The sequence below is a fragment of the Triplophysa rosa genome, linkage group LG12, assembly GCF_024868665.1.
Source record: "Triplophysa rosa linkage group LG12, Trosa_1v2, whole genome shotgun sequence".
Taxonomy (NCBI): domain Eukaryota; kingdom Metazoa; phylum Chordata; class Actinopteri; order Cypriniformes; family Nemacheilidae; genus Triplophysa; species Triplophysa rosa.
In genome coordinates this window covers 16,063,172-16,082,266 of record NC_079901.1, presented here as the reverse complement: position 1 = coordinate 16,082,266, position 19,095 = coordinate 16,063,172, and the positions used below count along the sequence as shown (strand labels likewise).

The 19,095-nt window shown below is 39.5% G+C and overlaps 1 protein-coding gene across 1 annotated transcript in view; it reads left to right on the top strand.

Annotated features, from left to right (window-relative positions):
- Window positions 1-3,162: 3,162 nt before the first annotated feature.
- bcar1 (BCAR1 scaffold protein, Cas family member) overlaps window positions 3,163-19,095 on the top strand; it is a 70,638-nt gene continuing 54,705 nt past the window's right edge. Inside the window, exon 1 of the mRNA XM_057348209.1 lies at window positions 3,163-3,605. Within this exon, the coding sequence (XP_057204192.1) occupies window positions 3,594-3,605 (12 nt within the window). The 5' untranslated portion in view covers window positions 3,163-3,593. The remainder of the gene's footprint in view (window positions 3,606-19,095) is intronic.

Below are 19,095 nucleotides of genomic sequence, written 5' to 3'. Positions count from 1 at the left end.
CCTGACCGCTGAGCAGAACGGGTCTCGCACCATTGCACCAAGCTGCCTTTCTAGAAACAAACAAATAGATGCGCCAGCACATGAGTGTATACTGTACATAGCAACAGTTACTGTATATCACAGTGTAGATATTACTATATAGACTGAACATTTATATCTAGATATGTAACCTTTTAAGTACATTAAGTTTAAGTATTGTTACTGTATGCACAATGTAAAGCATCTTGCATTTCACCCTTTTAGAGTGGAGGTGGACACAAGGATTATACAGATCTGCTCTTCTTCATTCATGTCCTCTCCCTTCCACTCAAAGTCAATGGTATGTGTGTGATATTGAGTCGAGAGAAGCCTGTCGTCCTCATCTTTATTCAAATGCACCTGTCCTCTCCTGATTTTGCTTTCTCTCTTGGGTCTGAGCACTGCTGTTATCTCCCTAAATAATGTCCTCATCCCTCTCCCCCCCTTTCATCTTGCATTACACTTATACATGTTGATGACACGACTGTGATTTTCTATCCACTCTCTTTTCTGCAACTGTCTCCTTGCTATTATCATTAACTTTGACTTCTACTTCAAAGACATTTTCGTTTTGTTCTTGCATTTTGCCATCTTTCCTTTTCTGTCAATGATTGGATCTGTTTCTTGGATGGTTTCGGTGTGATATCAAAAATTTGATTAGAGGTTTTATTATTTAGACATGCGGCACTTCATATGAGGAATGCAGTGTGTATAATGCAGTGGTTCTCATCAGGGGGGCCATAGTGGGCTCCAGCTGACTTCCAAGGGGGCCTCAAGATGACTTATATTTTAAAATGAAATAACTTTTTTTTTAAACTGAAAAAACAAGATATATCTTACTATTTGGCCATTTATTTTAAATGAATAAACATTTGTCAAGCACTAAAATATTTCAGTGTTTAGAAATGTTTTTGTGAGTCGCAAGCGGGCCTTTGAATGTTGTTGAATACAATGAGGGGGTCCTTGGAGTCAAAAAGGTTGAGAACCCCTGGTATAAAATACTGTCATTGCATTCAAAAAGCAAAAAAAAATACTGCTGTCAGAACCCACTTATCCAAACCTGTGATAGAGATGTAGACGTTTAGCCTTGCGCGATGTAAAAAGATCTTTATAGAGCGACAGGCCTTAGGTGTCCGCTCAGAATTCCTGTAGTATATATAGCGCAAACTTCACCTCCAGGCATGTGTATCTGTCTGTCACTAAGTGCGTGACTTCAAACAGGGGCAGAAACATTAAAAATAGATGGTGCTGTCGAGAGGACAATTATAAACAATCACTTTGATGAGAACCTAAAATAACAGATGGCTAAAATGTTCTAGATGCCTCTACCTCCATGTCGCCATAGTTAAGAGACACTTTAGAACTCTGATGGGCATTTACAACCCCCTGCGTTAGCTGCTTTAAAATGCCTTCCTTCTACATTTGCAATGGAAAGCGCACTGTATATGGCCTACAAGGTTGGCAAGACATGCTGTTGATGTATTAAAACACTATTTTATGGCAAATTTAAAATAGCCCTTGTATGCTTATTTTTAAGTCAGCGTTTATGGCTTTATTTCAATCGAGCAAATTCAGATCTTTAATGGCAGACTAGTTTAGCCAGGCCTTCTATCCTAATTTTATCCTACTCAGCATTGATGTTGGCAGATGAAGGGAAATAGTGCCATGGCACCAATTTCACACGTATCTGAAGATAAGAAAAAGACCTTTGACTTTCCTTACGCAGCTGCCCCGTATAATTAATAGCCGTTCACAGTTCTCATGCCAGAGCTGACTGCAGGAGCATTGGGAATGATGCCGCTTGTAAACTAACTGTTCTGGTCATCACACATTTCTGGCTGCCAAATACTGCACGGTTCTTTTTGTAGATAAGAATCTGAGGTAGTGAGAAATGCTATTGTTTTTGTTGTTAAATGCAATTTATCACTACACAATCAATGATCGGTCTGTTTGTGAAGGCATATGCTAAATCTTCATTAAGAATTCACTCCTACAGTATAACAACATCCCGTGTCGGATTTAAAAGGCCAAAGATTTTTGTTTCAGCATCTTTTGGTAGAAACACCATTGGTAATGCAGATTGGCCAAAGTCGACTGATACAGTGTTTGCAACCAGTGTAAGCAGTTTCATCATGCTAATTGGGAATTGCTACATTTTATGTGTGATGTGGTCAGTAAAAGATATTTCCATTTCTTCAAGCTTTTTACAATCTTAAGTATAGCAAGTGCTACAGGATGCCAAAAACTAGATATCAGTATCTTGTAGAACAATAGTTTTAGGTAAAAACTTTGAATAACCTTTATAATCTAAGGCAGTAATTTCCAGTCAGAGGGTATTTGGAAAGATTTACTAAAATCAATAAAAAAAACGAAACAATAGGGTAGCATATTCAGATTTAACCCATGACAGTAGTGTGGGTTTTAAAAATAGATTTAATACATTTGTGTGAGCAGTTTGGCAGCTTCCAGAGTAGTTATGCTATATGTTTAAAGTAAAGGAACTTTAAACGGTTATGGATTTTTTAAACTTAATTTATGTATTCTGTTTATTTAGTTACCACCATTGGCAGGGACTATACTTAAGTGGTCATGTACGTTTGCTAATTTCTGTATATTGTTCCCTTACGAAAATTAACCATGTTTTTTTTGTGGTACAAGTATAGTACAAAAAAAATGTTTTTTTGGTGGATTGATTACTTTGGGCAAAACCATGGTTTTACTACAGTAACCATCATTTACTATGGTTTTTACAAAAACATGGTTTTCAAAACCATGGTTATTTTGTGATAACCATTGTTTTACTACAATGACCATGTTTTTTTGGGGGTTTTTTAACTGTAGTAAAACCATGGTTTTTCAGTATAACCATGGTCAATTTTCGTAAGGGTTTATTGTCGTTTAAGAGAAATGAAAAATAGTTATACAGTTGCAGGATTGGAAACAACACTTGAAGAAATAGAACAATGGGGAAGTAGCACGCAACAGGCAATAAAGGCTACTGTTAATAGCTTATGAGTGCATGGTGAATAATACTAGACGTGCCCTGTTTTTCCACACACAGCTAACAGGAGACTATCCCTTTAAATGGAACTGACGATTCCATCAGAGAGAGAGTGAGAGAGAGAGAGAGAGAGAGAGAGAGAGAGAGAGAGAGACGCGAGCGCGAGCGAGCGTTGTTTCGCTGTGCTATGAAGTGTCAGTGTTCACCACCGCAATACAGACATACAGAAGACAGGTCGTTCTCCTCCACGGGAAAAAGCGCGTGAAGAAGTGCTTTAAAACGAGCCCAGCAGTTTAATGAAGGCTAACGTCAGATCCCCAGCAAAGGCGGACTGAAACTGGGCTCTTTAAACCCATTGCGCAGCGTTTCTTGACCGTACGCATCAGAAACATTTGCATCAAACTTCTCACCAGACCGAGACCTCACTATATAGACATCATGGAATAGAGGGACGTCGAGAGAAGACAGACAACAGAAATTGATGTTTTCTGCTGAAAAACGATAGAGCGAAAGAAACGGGTCCGCATAAAATCAGCATCAAGCTCTGTAGTGGATTTGAAAGCAGGAGCTGAACATGTCTGTACCGGTAAGTTAGCACTACTGATTTGATAAACCGCGATGTAAAAAAGTTAACTGTTTGGCATAAATGCAATGTATTTGGTGAACAAATGTTAGACATTAACTAATCTTAGTCGTGTGTGTTATTTGCGATTACAAATATCTTAGTCGTGTGTGTTATTTGCGTTTACAAATAACATTTTAAGCATAACGTTACCCGTGGTGGTTTTATAGTAAACGTGTATCATGTTTTGGCGGATTGATTAGTATTTGTAATGCTAGTTTTACTACAAATGTCGTGGTTAAACTGCATGGTGTTGCTAAAATGAGATTGTGGTAAATTTGTGGTTACCATGGTTTTACTAATTACCCTGTAGTTTCTCAAACGGAATTACGCAACTTCATATTGGTGTAGAGACGCAAGCGATGTCATTTGTTATAAAGTAACCTTAAAGCTACTCAAGACTTTAGTGAAACTGAATTTTGTATACTTTAATGCCAACTCGGACATCACATTAGCTGTGTCTCAAAACCTGTAATTACCTGTCAGCAGCATTTGGGCATCGTATGGGGCGTTCCCGTGGTGCCCGAAATTCTGCACGCGACACCAGTGCCCAAAATGCTGTCTGCGTGTAAGTCTCACTTGTTTTTTGAAACGGTCCTGAACTCCAGTCCATGAACTCAAGTTGAAGGTTGTGTGCTGTTTAGCGTCAGAAATAAAGGCACAAATAGGCTTCAGAAGTAAATGCAGAATTTGATCATTTATCCAGCTAAAGAGGTGCAGTTTAAAGTAAGGGTGAAAGAATAATGTGCTAACACTCTTAAATAAGTTAGAGGATGGTGTTGTGTTATTTGGATTCTTATGCTTTTTGGATTCTTATCTTAATGGCATCACGAGGCAAGATTTTTTTTTACAATGTACCTGTTTCTTCCAAAAGCAGCCCAACTCAGAGCTGAGTCTCAATCTGTGAGACCTGCTGCGTCTGGTCTCATTTCAACACTCTGTAACCAGATTTAACGTTTTGTTCTTGCTGGCTGAAATTAGGTGGAAAAAATCTGTGGATTTCAAAACAGAGCTGTGGAGGTAGATGACGCTCACAGACAACATAGCAGATCCTTGTGGGAGGAATGAGGTTAATTTGCATGTCTTGGCAGTTTGCCCATAGAATTCCCTAGTGCAGTTTTAGAGGTGCCATCTTAATGAAGTAGTAGTAGAAATTATATTTGCATTTGGTCTTTAATTTTTAGTAAGAAAAAGTATTTTGGAAGTCGATTTCTGTGATGTCCATTTTGAACTCTTTGGCTACGGTAACACTCAGGCAATGACAAAGAATTGCATTAGTTCAGACTCCACGTCACATCAGCATTTACGTCTCACACCATTTTCAACAAACAGAAACCAGATTGCTGTGTTCTTGCCTGGGGCGATCAAGCTTGTTCACAACAGCTGTTTTGCCACGCAGATGAGAATCTGGTTCGCTCCTCTCGTTCATCTCCATGCAACTGGTATGATTCAGTTTACCTGAGACCAACAGATGTCACCTAGAAAGCAAAAGCTAACAAGTCCAATAGTAAACTAGTCTATTGTCCCATCTGCAGCCTGTTTCCATCATGCACACTTAGTAGGTAAACTGCATGGACACCAGAATTGGGTCCCACTTTGCTTTATTTATCTTTCCATTCTATTATTGACTTAAAGTGGATATGAAATCAAAACTGACCCCATTAATTTTCTTAATGTATGTCTCGTTCTTATTGAACAACGTTTACCAGTGCCAGTTATTAATGCTTTTCTTCAGAATCTTTAATGTAATAAATTAAATAATCTGTAAAAATTGTCAAGCTTTATAATTTTTTCTCCCTCATTGATGACATTTTAAGATTTCCGGTATGTCTCCATTCATCCTGATATCAAAGCCAATGTTTTTTTTTATTTTAGACAAAGTCCCTCTGTTTGTTTTTCTCTATTAATTATCCTACATTTTTCTCCAAAAATAGTGTTTTGTGATGTGTTTTTTTTTTGCAAACAAACCATTGCCAGGAACAGAATACTGTCATATCAAAGCATCATTGATACCCACTTTGGAAGCGTTCACCACCTGCCAGTCACCTGAAATGCATTTAAACAGCTTTTAAACAAATCTTTGTAGATTTCAGCCACTGATCCTTTTTCTGTGTGGATGTGCCGGGATGGATCTCCATTTATATGCACATGAATTCTGTTTGCCGGTATGGATGCATGCATACATCCTTCAATACATAAATTCATAAGTTCTACACATGCTCAGCTTCATACATATTGATGACTTGTAATGTTTAGCTGTTAACGTCATTTGTCCCGGCTTTAGATCTTTATCGCGTCCCCTGGATGGCTCCCAGAGAGCGTGCAATGCTTTGGCAGCGAGCATGCACTTATTCCCCACCGCTGTCCTTCTGTCTCTGCACCGTTCCACCGCAAGAGGTTAAACCAGACCCCGGTGGGGAACGAGTTCGCTGGTCGTTGCTAGATAACTCTCAGACGCCTGACATTTGGTGCTTGTCATAGATGATACTTTACATACATATTTATACTGTTGGCTGAGGTGAGCCTGTGCATTTCAATCATCCGATACAGACTTTTTGCTATTTGTGTGGGTTGCCCTGGCAACTAGAGGCCACCAGACTGCCACGTATCCCACTTGACGAGTTTCATTGGCAGAGGAACTCGTAGGAAACAGACAGAGATCGCTGATGATATCGTGTAATGCTTCACATACCTTGCATCGGCAAACACGGGCTCGAAAAACGAATTGCTGTTCTCACTGAACATTTGCTGGCGTAGTTAATTAACACTTATTACTATACGCAGCTACACCTTAATGTTCTTGACTTGGTCATTTCTAGCATTTTTAGTTATTAGGGATGACTGTTACTTGCTTACGAACACTCACTGGAGGCATCTTAATCCAGCAACCAGCTGACATGCTCATTTGTTTATCGCTGAGAGTTTACATATTTATGCATAAACAGCTGCAGGTGTGTGTATCATGAATGGCAATGTAAATAATAATGTCACTATCCCCTCAGGAGTTTTTTGACAAGTAACTTTTCATTTTTACATTTTTATATAAATACTGTAAACGTTGCAATGCAATGTATGTATAAAGTAATATAAGTAATAAGTAATATAAATATTCTGCGCTCATCTTAAAGGGAGAGTTCACCCAAAATAAAAATTCTGTCATCATTTATAAACAGCCTGTATAGGACTCTGTTCTGTGGAACACTAATGCATTTATTTTGAGAAATGTCTTTTGTATCCATACAGTGGAAGTCAATGGGAGCCATTGTTGTGTGCTTACCAGTGTTCTTCAAAATATCTTTTGTGTTCTGCAAAAGAAAGTCATACAGGTTTGGAATGACATGAGGTTGTGTAAATGACACATTTGCACACATTTTTGCTGTCACTTTATTTGTCATTTCCATAGGGCATTGAGAGGTTTGTGACAAGGATCAGATCCTTGAAACATGAGAGAGTGCAGACTAACACGTGGGTTCTCTGGGGACCTTGGTGTTGCTCATGTAGTGTTTTACTAGTTGAGCTGCAGAACCTGAAGGAATCCAAGTGTAAATTAGGAGAAATATTTACACTGGTGAAAAATGAAACGCAGTGTGAGTTTGGACACAGCTCACATTCTTGTACTGATCTATATCAATCACCAGATGCCACTGTGTTTGTAAGTGTGTATGTGCACGTATAGTCGTGTGAAGGCCTGAGAGAGGCAGGGGGAGTGAAGGAAAATCTCTTGCTGATGTAGTGTGGGAAAAGTATGCACCGTGTGGAATTTGCGGTTTTGTGCGCTGTGAATATGTGCAAGTCTGTGGGCAAGCAAACAAGCAGATCTCTTAGATAAAATGCTCATTTTCTCTGAATATAGCTTGAAACACTGCCAGCTTCTTTGTTCTTCCGAGTTTCATCTCTTGATCGGTTGCACACGGTTCTTCAGTGCTTGTTACTGTGAAGGTTCACGTGCTTCCTTAAGTTTTCTCTTTATTTCCACTGCAGTGCAAGTCATGTGCAGTCAGACGGACGTTTTTGGCCCGTTTTCGATCTGTCTTGCATCCTGCCAAAGCGTTGCGTTTTTATGCCAGCATTCCATCTATTGGGTTCTGTCTAACTGCAACAGGGTTGCCAGATCTGCGTAACAAAGTCAGCCCAAAGACCAATCAAAATGAGGCCAACGACCCCAGCCTAAATACCAAAACTCAAACTATGCCATCCTAATTTATATTTTCACTGTAACCCATTTTACATCATTTCATAATCACTGTATAGTAGTATTCATAAACACATTCTGTTTTCATAAATACAATTATTTTACTTTAAAAATGACCGTTGATGAACAAAATCCTTCCACCTTTAACCTGAGCTATAAGAAACAACACTCAGCAACAGTTTAAAATTAGAGGACTTGGCAACCCTGATCTGCAATAATGCGTATGCAAACACAAGAAAAAAAGGCTCTGGTCAGGTCAGGGTCAAGATAACCCTTTTAAAATGAGTTATTTAGTGCATTTCTTCTTATGCGTATCTTTTGTAGCGAAGCGCTTTAGTGTTATTCTTGCAGCAGTAGGGGACATACTCCTAGTGAAATTTAAGTAGGCCCCATCTGATTTTAAAAACTAGTGTCGTTTTACTCACCCTGTCGTTGTCTGCATTGAGGACGACTGCTCTCATCCCCCCATCCCCACCTCATCCTCATGGGACCTGTGAGAGTCAGGTAAACACATCCCCTGTAAACAAGTTACAACACCCCCCAATTGACCCCAGTGTGTTACGCATTTAATCTGTAACATTTTGTGACAGATGAGTATAGCAGGTCTGTCCCGTGTGCCCCTAACTAGTGTTCCCTAATGTTGCTGTTTAACTCACGGATCTATGTGGTTCGCGTACACTGTTGTTAATGAAACGAAGGCTTTTTCACCATATGATGATGTGAACTCTGCATAACCTGCTCTTTTGTTTCATAGCTCTGTAAATCTCCGCCATCAGCATTGGAAGGGGGAGGGAGGAATACGTGCACATGTCTGCGGATGGAGATTATGTGGATGTGTAAAACGTTGCATATCTTATTTTCATATTTTGCAAGTGATTGTGTTTGGAGACGGAGAGAAATGGTTTTTTGTGCATATGCGATGGCCGCTGAAATCGGATGTGGATCCACATTATAATGCAGCTGTGAGAGTGAAAGTTAGATAAAGAGAGAGAGTGAGTTAGTTCAATGTGTGCAATGCATCTGTGGTTTTGCCATTGCTGGTGCCAAATCGTCCCATCACCATCGTTGTAAATCAGTTGTCTGATGTGTGACGTGGATGTATTAATGGCGCTTCATCAATGACACATGGTCGTCTCATGATTGGGCAGGGTGGGGTGAAGGGAAGGCAACTGTACTTATCAGTGAGTGAACCTGACAGAGACAGTTAACCATCAACCTAAACCCAGTCTTATCTAAGGCCATACAGTCCAGATCAGCCAAACCCTGCCCAGCCCTAGTGTAGTCTCGGTCAACTCGGATAAAACCCAACTAATTTAGTTAGTCCAGTCCCGTCCAGTCTCGCTCAGTTAAGTTAATCCCATGCAGTCTGCATGCAGTGAATTGATCGCCATCTGAAATGCAGAGCTTGGCAGTGATGAGTGATGAAATGAAAGGGTCAGACGAACAGGAGGAGCCTGGAGAGAGGGGGATGGTGGAGAAAAAGAGACATCGGACTAGATTTACAAGATTCAAGCATGAAGAGCTCTATAGAAGCACAAAATCATATAAAAGAGGAGAGCGGTGAAAGCGGTAAGGAGAAAGGCAGAATGTCAATGAGGAGGGAGGGAGTTAAGGACACAGAAATGGAGAAGAAACCACAAGTGGTCCAAGAAAAGATAACAGCAAGCACAGGGGGAGAGAAATGGAAATTTGTGGTAGAGGAAAAAGAAAGTGATATAAACAATCGGGAAGGAAGATAGAGATGGGGCCAGTGGTCAACAGACAAAGAGAAGATTACAGAAGATGCTGCAGGGTGCATTCAGGCTGAGAAGAGCCTTCTTCTGTATTTGTTCAAAGCAACTTATGACATTCACTTTATACATTTATCAAACCGAACCAACAGTTACCTGAGCTGTATCTTCTCAGACAGTCTCTTTCATTGAGACACATTGACCAAACCTCCTCCAGCCGTGTGTGTGTGTGTTGCGATGAATTAGTTGTTTGTCCTGTCCTCTAGATCCTCTTCGCAGCGCATGAGCATGACATCATCACCGTTCGCCCGCGTTTTAATGAACCTCCTCGTCTGGATGCTCATTAAGGACGTGTTAAAGTGAAGCACCTTAATCAGCCAGCCACAGCCGTGTGTGTGTCAGTGTGCGAGTGTGCACATGAAATATGATATGATATTTTGCACATGGGAACTCTCAATGCTAATGAGCATGCCTGAGTGAGTGTGTGGCATTGACGTGTGTGTGTGTGTCTTATTTGATGTGCATAAGCCGCAGTGCAGCAATATGAAGAGGCTGTAATCTTTGGTGGAAGCCCTGCTAATCCATGTGAAGGTTACCGCTGCTCTCTGCGTTACATTTGCTAAATTAAAGTGGCGGTTTTTATAATGTACGCTTTGGAATTGCAGAACTCCATTTCATAAGTGATGGATCAGACAGATTAATCAACTTTTTACTGTAATAACTAAATTGCAGGTTTCCGGGCACAATCCCGGGTCATCGGTGGCATGCAAATGGGTGTGCGGTGTTTGCTACCACACGGGGCTTGATGGTATTATAATCAGCTTCCCTCTGATAAACAGCAATGCATAATTAATGTAATTTATTTTACTCAGGGTTGAAATAGATTGGGGGTGGGGGTTACCGTGCCCTTTTTGATTTTGCCTGACCTCCATCATCACCTCCGCACCCATGTGCTCACATCGTAGCCTGGTCTTCGTCAAGGAAGTATCTCATTGAAAGTCATTGCAGATGTGTTGCTGCTCCTCCTGTTGACCTTTCCAATGATGGGAAGTTGTGAGGTGTGATTGGGGATTTAGGGAGAGAGAGAGTGAGTGATGGGAAATGAGGGATAGCGAGTCATAAAGAGAGATGTTTTGAAGTGGGCGACCGCATTTCACACAGCTGCTATGATGTGACCTTTCAACAGACCATTGTCCCTCTCCTTTATCAATTCAGCGGGCTGGAGTGAAGCCGCATCAGCGACAGTGTGACTCTAACCCAGTGTTGCATCTCCCATTTTCCGCTAGAGCTGCGACCTTTACGCAGCTAGTTTGCTTTTTAATGCCAGTTCCAGAAACGAACGGCGCTCGCTAAAAATAATGAAAGTTTGCTGCAACTCTAAAAAGTGCTAAAAAGTCATTTATGGATAACAAAGAAGCTTGATGTGAAAGAAAATTGATTTTGAAGATTGGCTTTCGATCTCACCAGATTTTGTAGCTAAAAAAAGTTAAAAAAAGTCGCCAGCAGTTCATTCACAAAGACACACATAAAAAACATCATGGTCTTATTTTAGATCATTCGCTTCCTCCCCAATCTGTTATCCTTTTCATTTGGGGTGTCTGGTATTGACAATAATCTTGAAATCACTGCTGTGCTTCTGAAACATTGAATCTCAATTTTTCTTGATTTTAGTTTTTTGCCATAAGTCATTATTATTAGTCACCCTTTATGTTTGTCACTGTGTTTTGCAAATATCTAACCAATAAAAAGTATTAAAAAGTGCTTGTCACGATATTTAATCATTTTAAAAGTACAGTGTTTTTTCCATTTCCTGAAAAACAGCGAGTTTGGACTTCCCAAGGTTTGGGAAGTACAGCGGCATTATTAAAAAACACAATTATTGATATCAGGGTATTGCTACAAATATTGTAATAATTATACATACATACATTTATATAAATTATTTATTATTTAAAATATTGCCTTTAGAGCAACAATGGTAACAAACTCCCTCTGCTTTCCTACACTTGAATTTTGTTTGTGACACATTGTCCAAAAAAGAGAAAACAAAATAAATAAAATGAATGTTTTTTTGTAAATTGTTTGGGCCTCAATAACCGTGTAGTCTTGATTATTTTTATACACATACATTTTTATACACATACGTATATGCTGATCTTGTTCTTTAAAAGGATCCCTGGGTATAGAGCGATGTATGGCTTAATATATGAACAATGGCATTTACTTTATAATTGTGAAATAAAAAAACAGTGTAACTGTCACAGTATTCATAAACTTTGAAAAAATATTTTTACATGGAGGCTGCCATTTTTTTGCGTCAGAATCCGTGATGTCAAATGGTTGTGACCTAAGCCTGTTCTCTTTCGCAACAGCGAAGCACACACGTTTTCCATATATAACAGTAAAATATGACACGTAAAACATAAGATCAGATATACAAACACTCAGGGACAGTAGGTGGCGGTATGTCCTCTTGACACAAGCCAGCCGGCCAGCCATAAAAGAAGAACGCGTTCAGTATTAGACGTCTGTTCAAGGTGAGCCTGTATTAAATGATAGCTTTAAACTACCGCCTTTGAGACATTTAAGACTATTTAAGACATCAGCATCCACCATAATCGTATACTTTATACATTATGAGAATATACTGATATACTGACACAATAATAATGCTTGCGGTTTGGTTATTATTGGTTATTTCTGTATTAGAGCACACGTGAAGATTAGCCCCCGTCAGCTAATGACCGAGGGAGACAATAACGTTAGGCTACTGATGTTGATAAATCAACATCAAAAAGTCAAAATCTGGATAAAATGCATTGTATAATGGCTAAAACATCGTGTATATGATCAATTCGAAATGATTTTGGTTATTAATATGCATGCTTGTGTTGTTTCTGACAAACAATATTAAAATGTAGGAAAATACACCAAATAGCGTCTTTCTTTCTTCTTTTAGCATGATATAAAAGGAGGAGCGACAACAGTAAAGGACGAGAGAGAACCAGGCCTGGACTTTACCTTATGTTTTATTATGTGTGACTGCAGTCGACCGTGAGGGAGCTGCCGGCATTTTACTTTCGTTTTGTTGTTTGTTTATTTTATTAAAGTTTTGTTGTTCAACGTTCGCCGGTTCCCTCCTCCTTCTTCCTTGCTGTGAACATTGTTACACACACATATATATATATATATATATATATATTATCCTACAGAACCTTATATTTACTGAAGAACTGATTAGTGTGTCGGTGTTTAGTTTGGCTGCCTAGCTGTGCGTGCAACCAGTTTACGTCATCGAAAAAGAACATGGCGGCCTCCTTAGGTTAAAATGAGTATTACATTTAGGGTTTTTTTAAGAACTGAAAATATTTTATGTGTTTCTAACGACAAATGTTAGTAGTGTAAGGCTATTACAACGCATTAAGCCATACATCTCTCTATACACCGGGTTCCCTTTAACATGGTCTTGTGTGTCTGTCTGTGTGTGTGTAAAAGCCATTGCACATTGAGTCTGAAATTTGCGTCCGAAATTTCCACAAGTTAAAAAATAAATATGACCTCACGTTGTGTCAATCACATTTACACACTGCCTCCGATATTTTCGTCCGTCATAAACAGAATCGGACTGGGTTCGATTTTCTGCGTTTTTCGCATCCGTAGCAAGCATTTTGAGAGGCGTTTTAATGCAATCCAGAGACTCCGTACAAACGAGCGCCAAATATGAAACGCATACGAAAATTTCGGACTGTATGTGCAAAGATCTTAAGTCTCAGTAGGGAGTAGCTATTAGCCTGTTTATGTGCTATAAGAATATGTACCTCCTGTAGTCCACTCAGAATGCTGTATAACAATCTCAGCATGATCTCCGGAATGCTTCCAGACAGCCACGGCAAACTCATCAGTAAACATTACAGTGCCACAGCTGGCTTTCTATGTAGCTGTAGATGCTGGACATTCATATTAATATTTACATATTATTTCCTGATCGAAAACCTTGCTGGGCTTTCGTTTGCATGTTATTAACAGCTTTTTCTTCTAACAGGTATGTGTTTGGTGCAAACTTTAAAATCCTGGTATTTTATGCTTCAATATGTAAGATTAGTCTCTTTGAGTTGGTTACTTAGGTGATGGGTAGTGTGGTCATGCTCTGTTGATCAAAGCGAGCTTCGGCACAGGTGGACGGTGGGTCTTGCTATGCACTGAAGCAGGGAAATGATGGGTTTCAGGTGGAGGCAGCATTTATCAAGGTCTTTAATTTACGTAGCAGGTGGAGGACCCGTGTTCATCCATGTGGTTCGTGGGTCAGTGCTGGTTTTGGCAACAAATGAAAGTAACCAACCTTGCGGCCTTGTTCTGTACTGACAAAAATTTGCCATCTGGGCTTCCTACCTGTGTTCTTCCTGGTGTTGGAATTTATCGATGGATGGTGACTCCTAGGGTTTCAGAGGCTGGAGATCTGATGTGGCTAAAACCGGAATATCTGGATTAACAATGTCTTTTTACCTTTTAAAAGATCAGTTTTTGCTGTATTCCTTCTCATTCACTGTAAAATGGGGCAAAAAGCAGATTACTTCAGGAGCTAACCATTAATAAATTCTTCTGATGTCGTCTTTTGTTACCATATCACAATTTTAAGATTACCTGACAAAACATTTTTATAATGTACAATTGAAAGCTCTTTACTTTTTTGTGTGTATAAACAACTTTTGCCTGCTCGATAGGTCTAATGCATAGTGTTTATTTCCTTAGAATTGTTTCTGCAATGTTAGTTTAATGTTGTGTTTTGGTTTTGACCTTGAAAGTGTTGTAAAATTAAGGATTCCTAGCAGGACTTTAGGATTTCCTTCTTTTCCTGGACCAGGAAATCATATTTATTTTTATTTTTTTATAAAAATAATATAAAAATGCTACCAGGTTTTTAACCTGGTAGCATTATTAAAGCATAAGAACCTTATTTGAAACTGTCGGTCATGGACTCGGTCTAGTCAGGTGGTTTGAAACTGTTGTGCACAATGTGCATTAGAGAGAGAATATGCAAGAGAGAATATGAATGTGCGTATGTTGGACTGTTGATGGACAGGCGGATGGTGTTCATTGAGTCCGGGAGAAAGCTCCCGATCGTGCCCTGCGCCCCGTGCCCTGTTGACTGGGCAGGTAATCTGCTCAACTGCCATGTGAATTAGGTTTGAACTGAGAGGGCAAGCAATTTACTGCTCATTCACAGACCGTTCCTCAGTTTATGAGAAAAAAGAGGGGGAAGGGTCTGAGGGCGATAAAGAGGAAAAGAATGGATTACATAGAAATAGAGTAAAAGAGAGAGAATGAGATGAGAATGGAGTTAAGAGAGAGAATGGGTTTGAGAAAGAAAGGATTTATGGAAGGGATATTACCAAGCAGTATACTCTATGTGACAGAAAGCTTTGGGATCTGTATGTGTGAGATAGGGATTGTCAAAATGTGAATGATACACTAAATAAATGCCTTAAAACGACCTAAGATGGTTACTGGTCTTTGCTGGTTTAAACTGGTCTAGTTGGCATTCGGGTGGTTAGTTATGGTCTCTCAATGAACAACACCAGTGTGACCAGGCTGGAAAACCTGCAAACCAGATTAGGCCTGTTTAAGCTGTTTTTCCCCAACAGGAACAACGCTTTGTTGATTAGATGGTTGTACCACCTATTAGGGTTTCAAGATTCCCAATGTTATTCCATTTCATACAGTAAACTGCTCTTTGCCCCTTTGAGTGGAAAAACAACCTTTTAGTCATCAGCTGTTTATTATTTTGTATAATTTCCTTGACATTTCCTCACAAACATACTCGCTGTGTATTGAACATCGTTTTTGCAAAGTAAGGATAAATAATATAGTGAGACGGGTAGAGCTGTTTTGCAGACTTTTGCACCGCCATGCTGGAATGTGGGCTTCCTTTCTTCTCTTTCAGTTTCTCTCTCTCCCTCCATTCCTTTTCAGATCAGGTCCAGGAGCTCTGGGCCTCATCCGTGCCTGGAAACTCCCAGCAGCCAAAATAAGTCTGAGCTGGACTGGTGTCATGTCAACATCTACTGTGCTGCTAATATACACAGGCACCCCCACACTCCATCTTTTCATTATTTCAAGAGCCCGTAATGCCACACTCTTCAGAGCTCAGGAGAGCTATTGTGTCATGGAACAGTTTCTCTTTTACATGTCAGCTTTCCAGCTTGGTTCCACTGATTTTTTGTTACTTTTTTGAGGAAAAGCTCTGTGAGATTTGAGCTGCACAGAACATATTATTATGATTTTATCTTTCCAGATATTACATAAATTGTACGACTGTCATGGTTGGAAATGATAATGTGAATGTCGCAGTGGCTACCATTACTGGCAACACATTTAAAGAGGATAATCTGGAAAATAGAGAAGGAATACCTGGAGGAATATGTTTACATTATTTGGGCTGAGGGCATTTTTGAAAAAGTCTTATCAGGGAGTAAAAACAAGATCAGTTAGCAAGGCTTGTCTCGACTATAACCTTGATAGATGTCCAGATACGTACACAGTTTTTATGGAGCATACACACAGATTGTGTTCTTGTGTTTAAAACACGTTCCATATAAATATCACCTTTGCCTCTCAGAGACATTACTGAAATAAATACCCCTTTTGTCCTTGAGGAATGGTAGAAGAGATATTTTTACTCTGTGCATGTGGCAGAGTTACCTGAGCCTGGCATGTGTACACTTTCATAGTTAAACACGGTCATGTGCCAGCCTGCGTTTGTTTTTTTGTTATCGTTTACCATAGATGGCCACATGTCTCTGCCAACCGTTCCAGAGTTTGGCTCGTGCCGCGGTGCTGTCATAAAGCTTTATAATTCACTGCATAATAAACTGCATCTCTGTATCTGTAATGTGCTGGATATGGATGCTGTGTACTCGGATATTTGTTTCAATATAATCACACCGCAGAAAATATTGCTGTCAGATTGATTAGATACAGCGTCCTGCACGCTTACTGTATATCTGAGAGAGTTGTTCTAGTGTTTGAAATAATCTTCCTCAAGGAGGAAAGAGGAATTGAAAGCTTCAAACCAAATGTAATTACACAACAGATTAAGCATTCATTACCTTCACCTGATTTAATGGCAGGACTGGAAGATTTTCACGCTCTTGTCTCGACTAAATTTGATGTTTAATCATCTTTTTAGGTATCACCCGGAGATACATTTTTAAAGGAATAGTTCACCTTCAAAATGAAAATTCTGTCATTGTTTACACGCCCTCTTGTCATTTCAAACCTGAATGACTTTCTTTCTTCTGCAGAACACAAAAGAAGATATTTTGAAAAATGTTGATAACCGAACAATGACGGTACCCATTGATTTGCATTGGTTTTGTCTCCATTCAATAGATGACAACGGGGACCAACGGTTTTTGGTTACCAACATTTTTCAAAATATCTTCGCACAGGTTTAAAAATGACAACAGGGTGAGTAAATGACAGATTTTTCTTTTGAAGGTGAACTATTCCTTAACACTATTAAAAAAAGTTCCAATCTATTACGAGCTCTTATTATCTGCCTTTTCTTCATTATTCAGTCCAAGTCATCCATTTCAAAAACATTTTTATTAAATAACATTTTAGCTTTCTAATAAAAGAAACTAATATGTACAACTAATATGTAATAAAATACTGCATGGTTGAACAGAAGGGATGTTTGCCAGAAGTATTGAGAACTAAACCTGAATTTTTCACTAGCTTAGAGGTCAGTACTGTGAAGTGGCACTCTTATCTTTTTCATCCTTGTGGGAAGTCTCAGTTAGGGATGCACCGAATGTTCGGCCACCGAAAATGTTGTGAAATGTGTGAAAATGTGTGAAATGGCCGAATAAATTTTACCGAACATGACTCGTGATACGATCAAGCAGCAACCAGCGCAGAGAGAGAGAGAGAGAGAGAGAGAGAGAGAGAGAGAGAGAGAGACGCGTGCGCTTTATTGGCAGTGCGTGTGTGTGTGTGTGTGTGTGTGTGTGTGTGTGTGTGTGTGGAGCATTTTAAAGTGTCAGAGAAAGACACAGCACGGAACTTGCCGCACGGAAGTAAATTTCCGAATGAAAGCGTCTTTACCAGTCGGTAACTTTACTTCAGACGGAAGCGGGCTGTCTGACAGTATCCCCGCCGCTCGCGACATCCTTTGACATCATACAGTGGTCGCGTGCACACAGTTCCCTGTACTAAACAACTTGTCAAAGTATGCTCTGTGCATCCCGGCCACGAGGACACCTTCTGAGAGAACAGTCAGCTTTTGTGGGCGGAGTTTGGAGGAGAGACGTGAACTGAAATGGTTGTCAGTCAGCATCAGTCAGAATTGCTTGCATTGGATGTTTTTATTTCTCAAATCATTTTGCAATGTAGCCTATAATAATCCAACAGTTTTCGTTTATTCATATTTTTTTGCTTATAGGTTTAATGTGGAATGACAGTTTTTAATGAAGTGTTTTGTTGTAGGGGTACAGAGTAACTTACATTACATTCTTTTAGCAGGCACTTATAGGCCTAATTAATATAGGCTATTCATGAAGGGAGAGGGCTCAATTTTTTGTTTGAATTTACTTTGTTTTGCTCAATTTTATATTAAGTTGTATTGTATTTTATTGAAAAGCAAGACAAATTATAAAAAGCACATTTTGACTATTCAGTTTGTGCAATAGTGAAAAAAATAGCTTAATAAATAGAATAATTGGAAAAAACCATGTTCGGTGTTCGGTATTATTCGGCCTTCGGCCAAGTGTTTCACATCATGTTCGGCTTCGGCCAAGAATTTTCGTTTCGGTGCATCCCTAGTCACTAGTACTATTGGCCAGTTTTTCTCCTGTATTTGGCAAGCGGCCCATCCCACCAGTTGAACATGGCCTTTGAACTGTGTTTGCCGACTGATTGGTGTGTGTTCTAATGTCTGTTTGATGGCAGATTGATGTTGTGCTTTACGCGTGACTGATGTGTTTGTCAGTAAAGGTGCTAGGGCTTACGCACACACACTCTTGCCGTTGACACACTGATGGATCTGAGGGTGGCATCAGCTGGGAAGAGGAGGTATTGTTCTGGTGTGTCCTGCGTGTTTCCTTTTCCATGTCGCTGAGCTGGCCATTTTACACCCTGTCGTTTGTGTGTGTGTGTGATAAAATAAATGGATTGTAAATATTTATTGGGGATGGATGCAGCAGAAGGCTCAGGATCGCTGTATGTGTTGCAAACCTGTCATCACTCTTGATAGTCTCTCAATGCTACAGAGACCCTCAAAGAAGCTTTGAAAATCACTAATGTTAGTGAGGAATTAGCTGTTTTGGTATAGTATATCTATATATATCTGTAAGTATTTTACATATTTGTTTATTTTTGAGTGAACTATATCTGTAAGTGTTACGTAATGTAATGTTGTTTTATGTGATGGCTGTCGTTTGGTCATTATCTTTTGTTTTGCGCCCATCAAATTTGGTCTAAAAAGATGAAATAATCAAATAATATTTAAATTTAGTTGACTGGATGTATAACG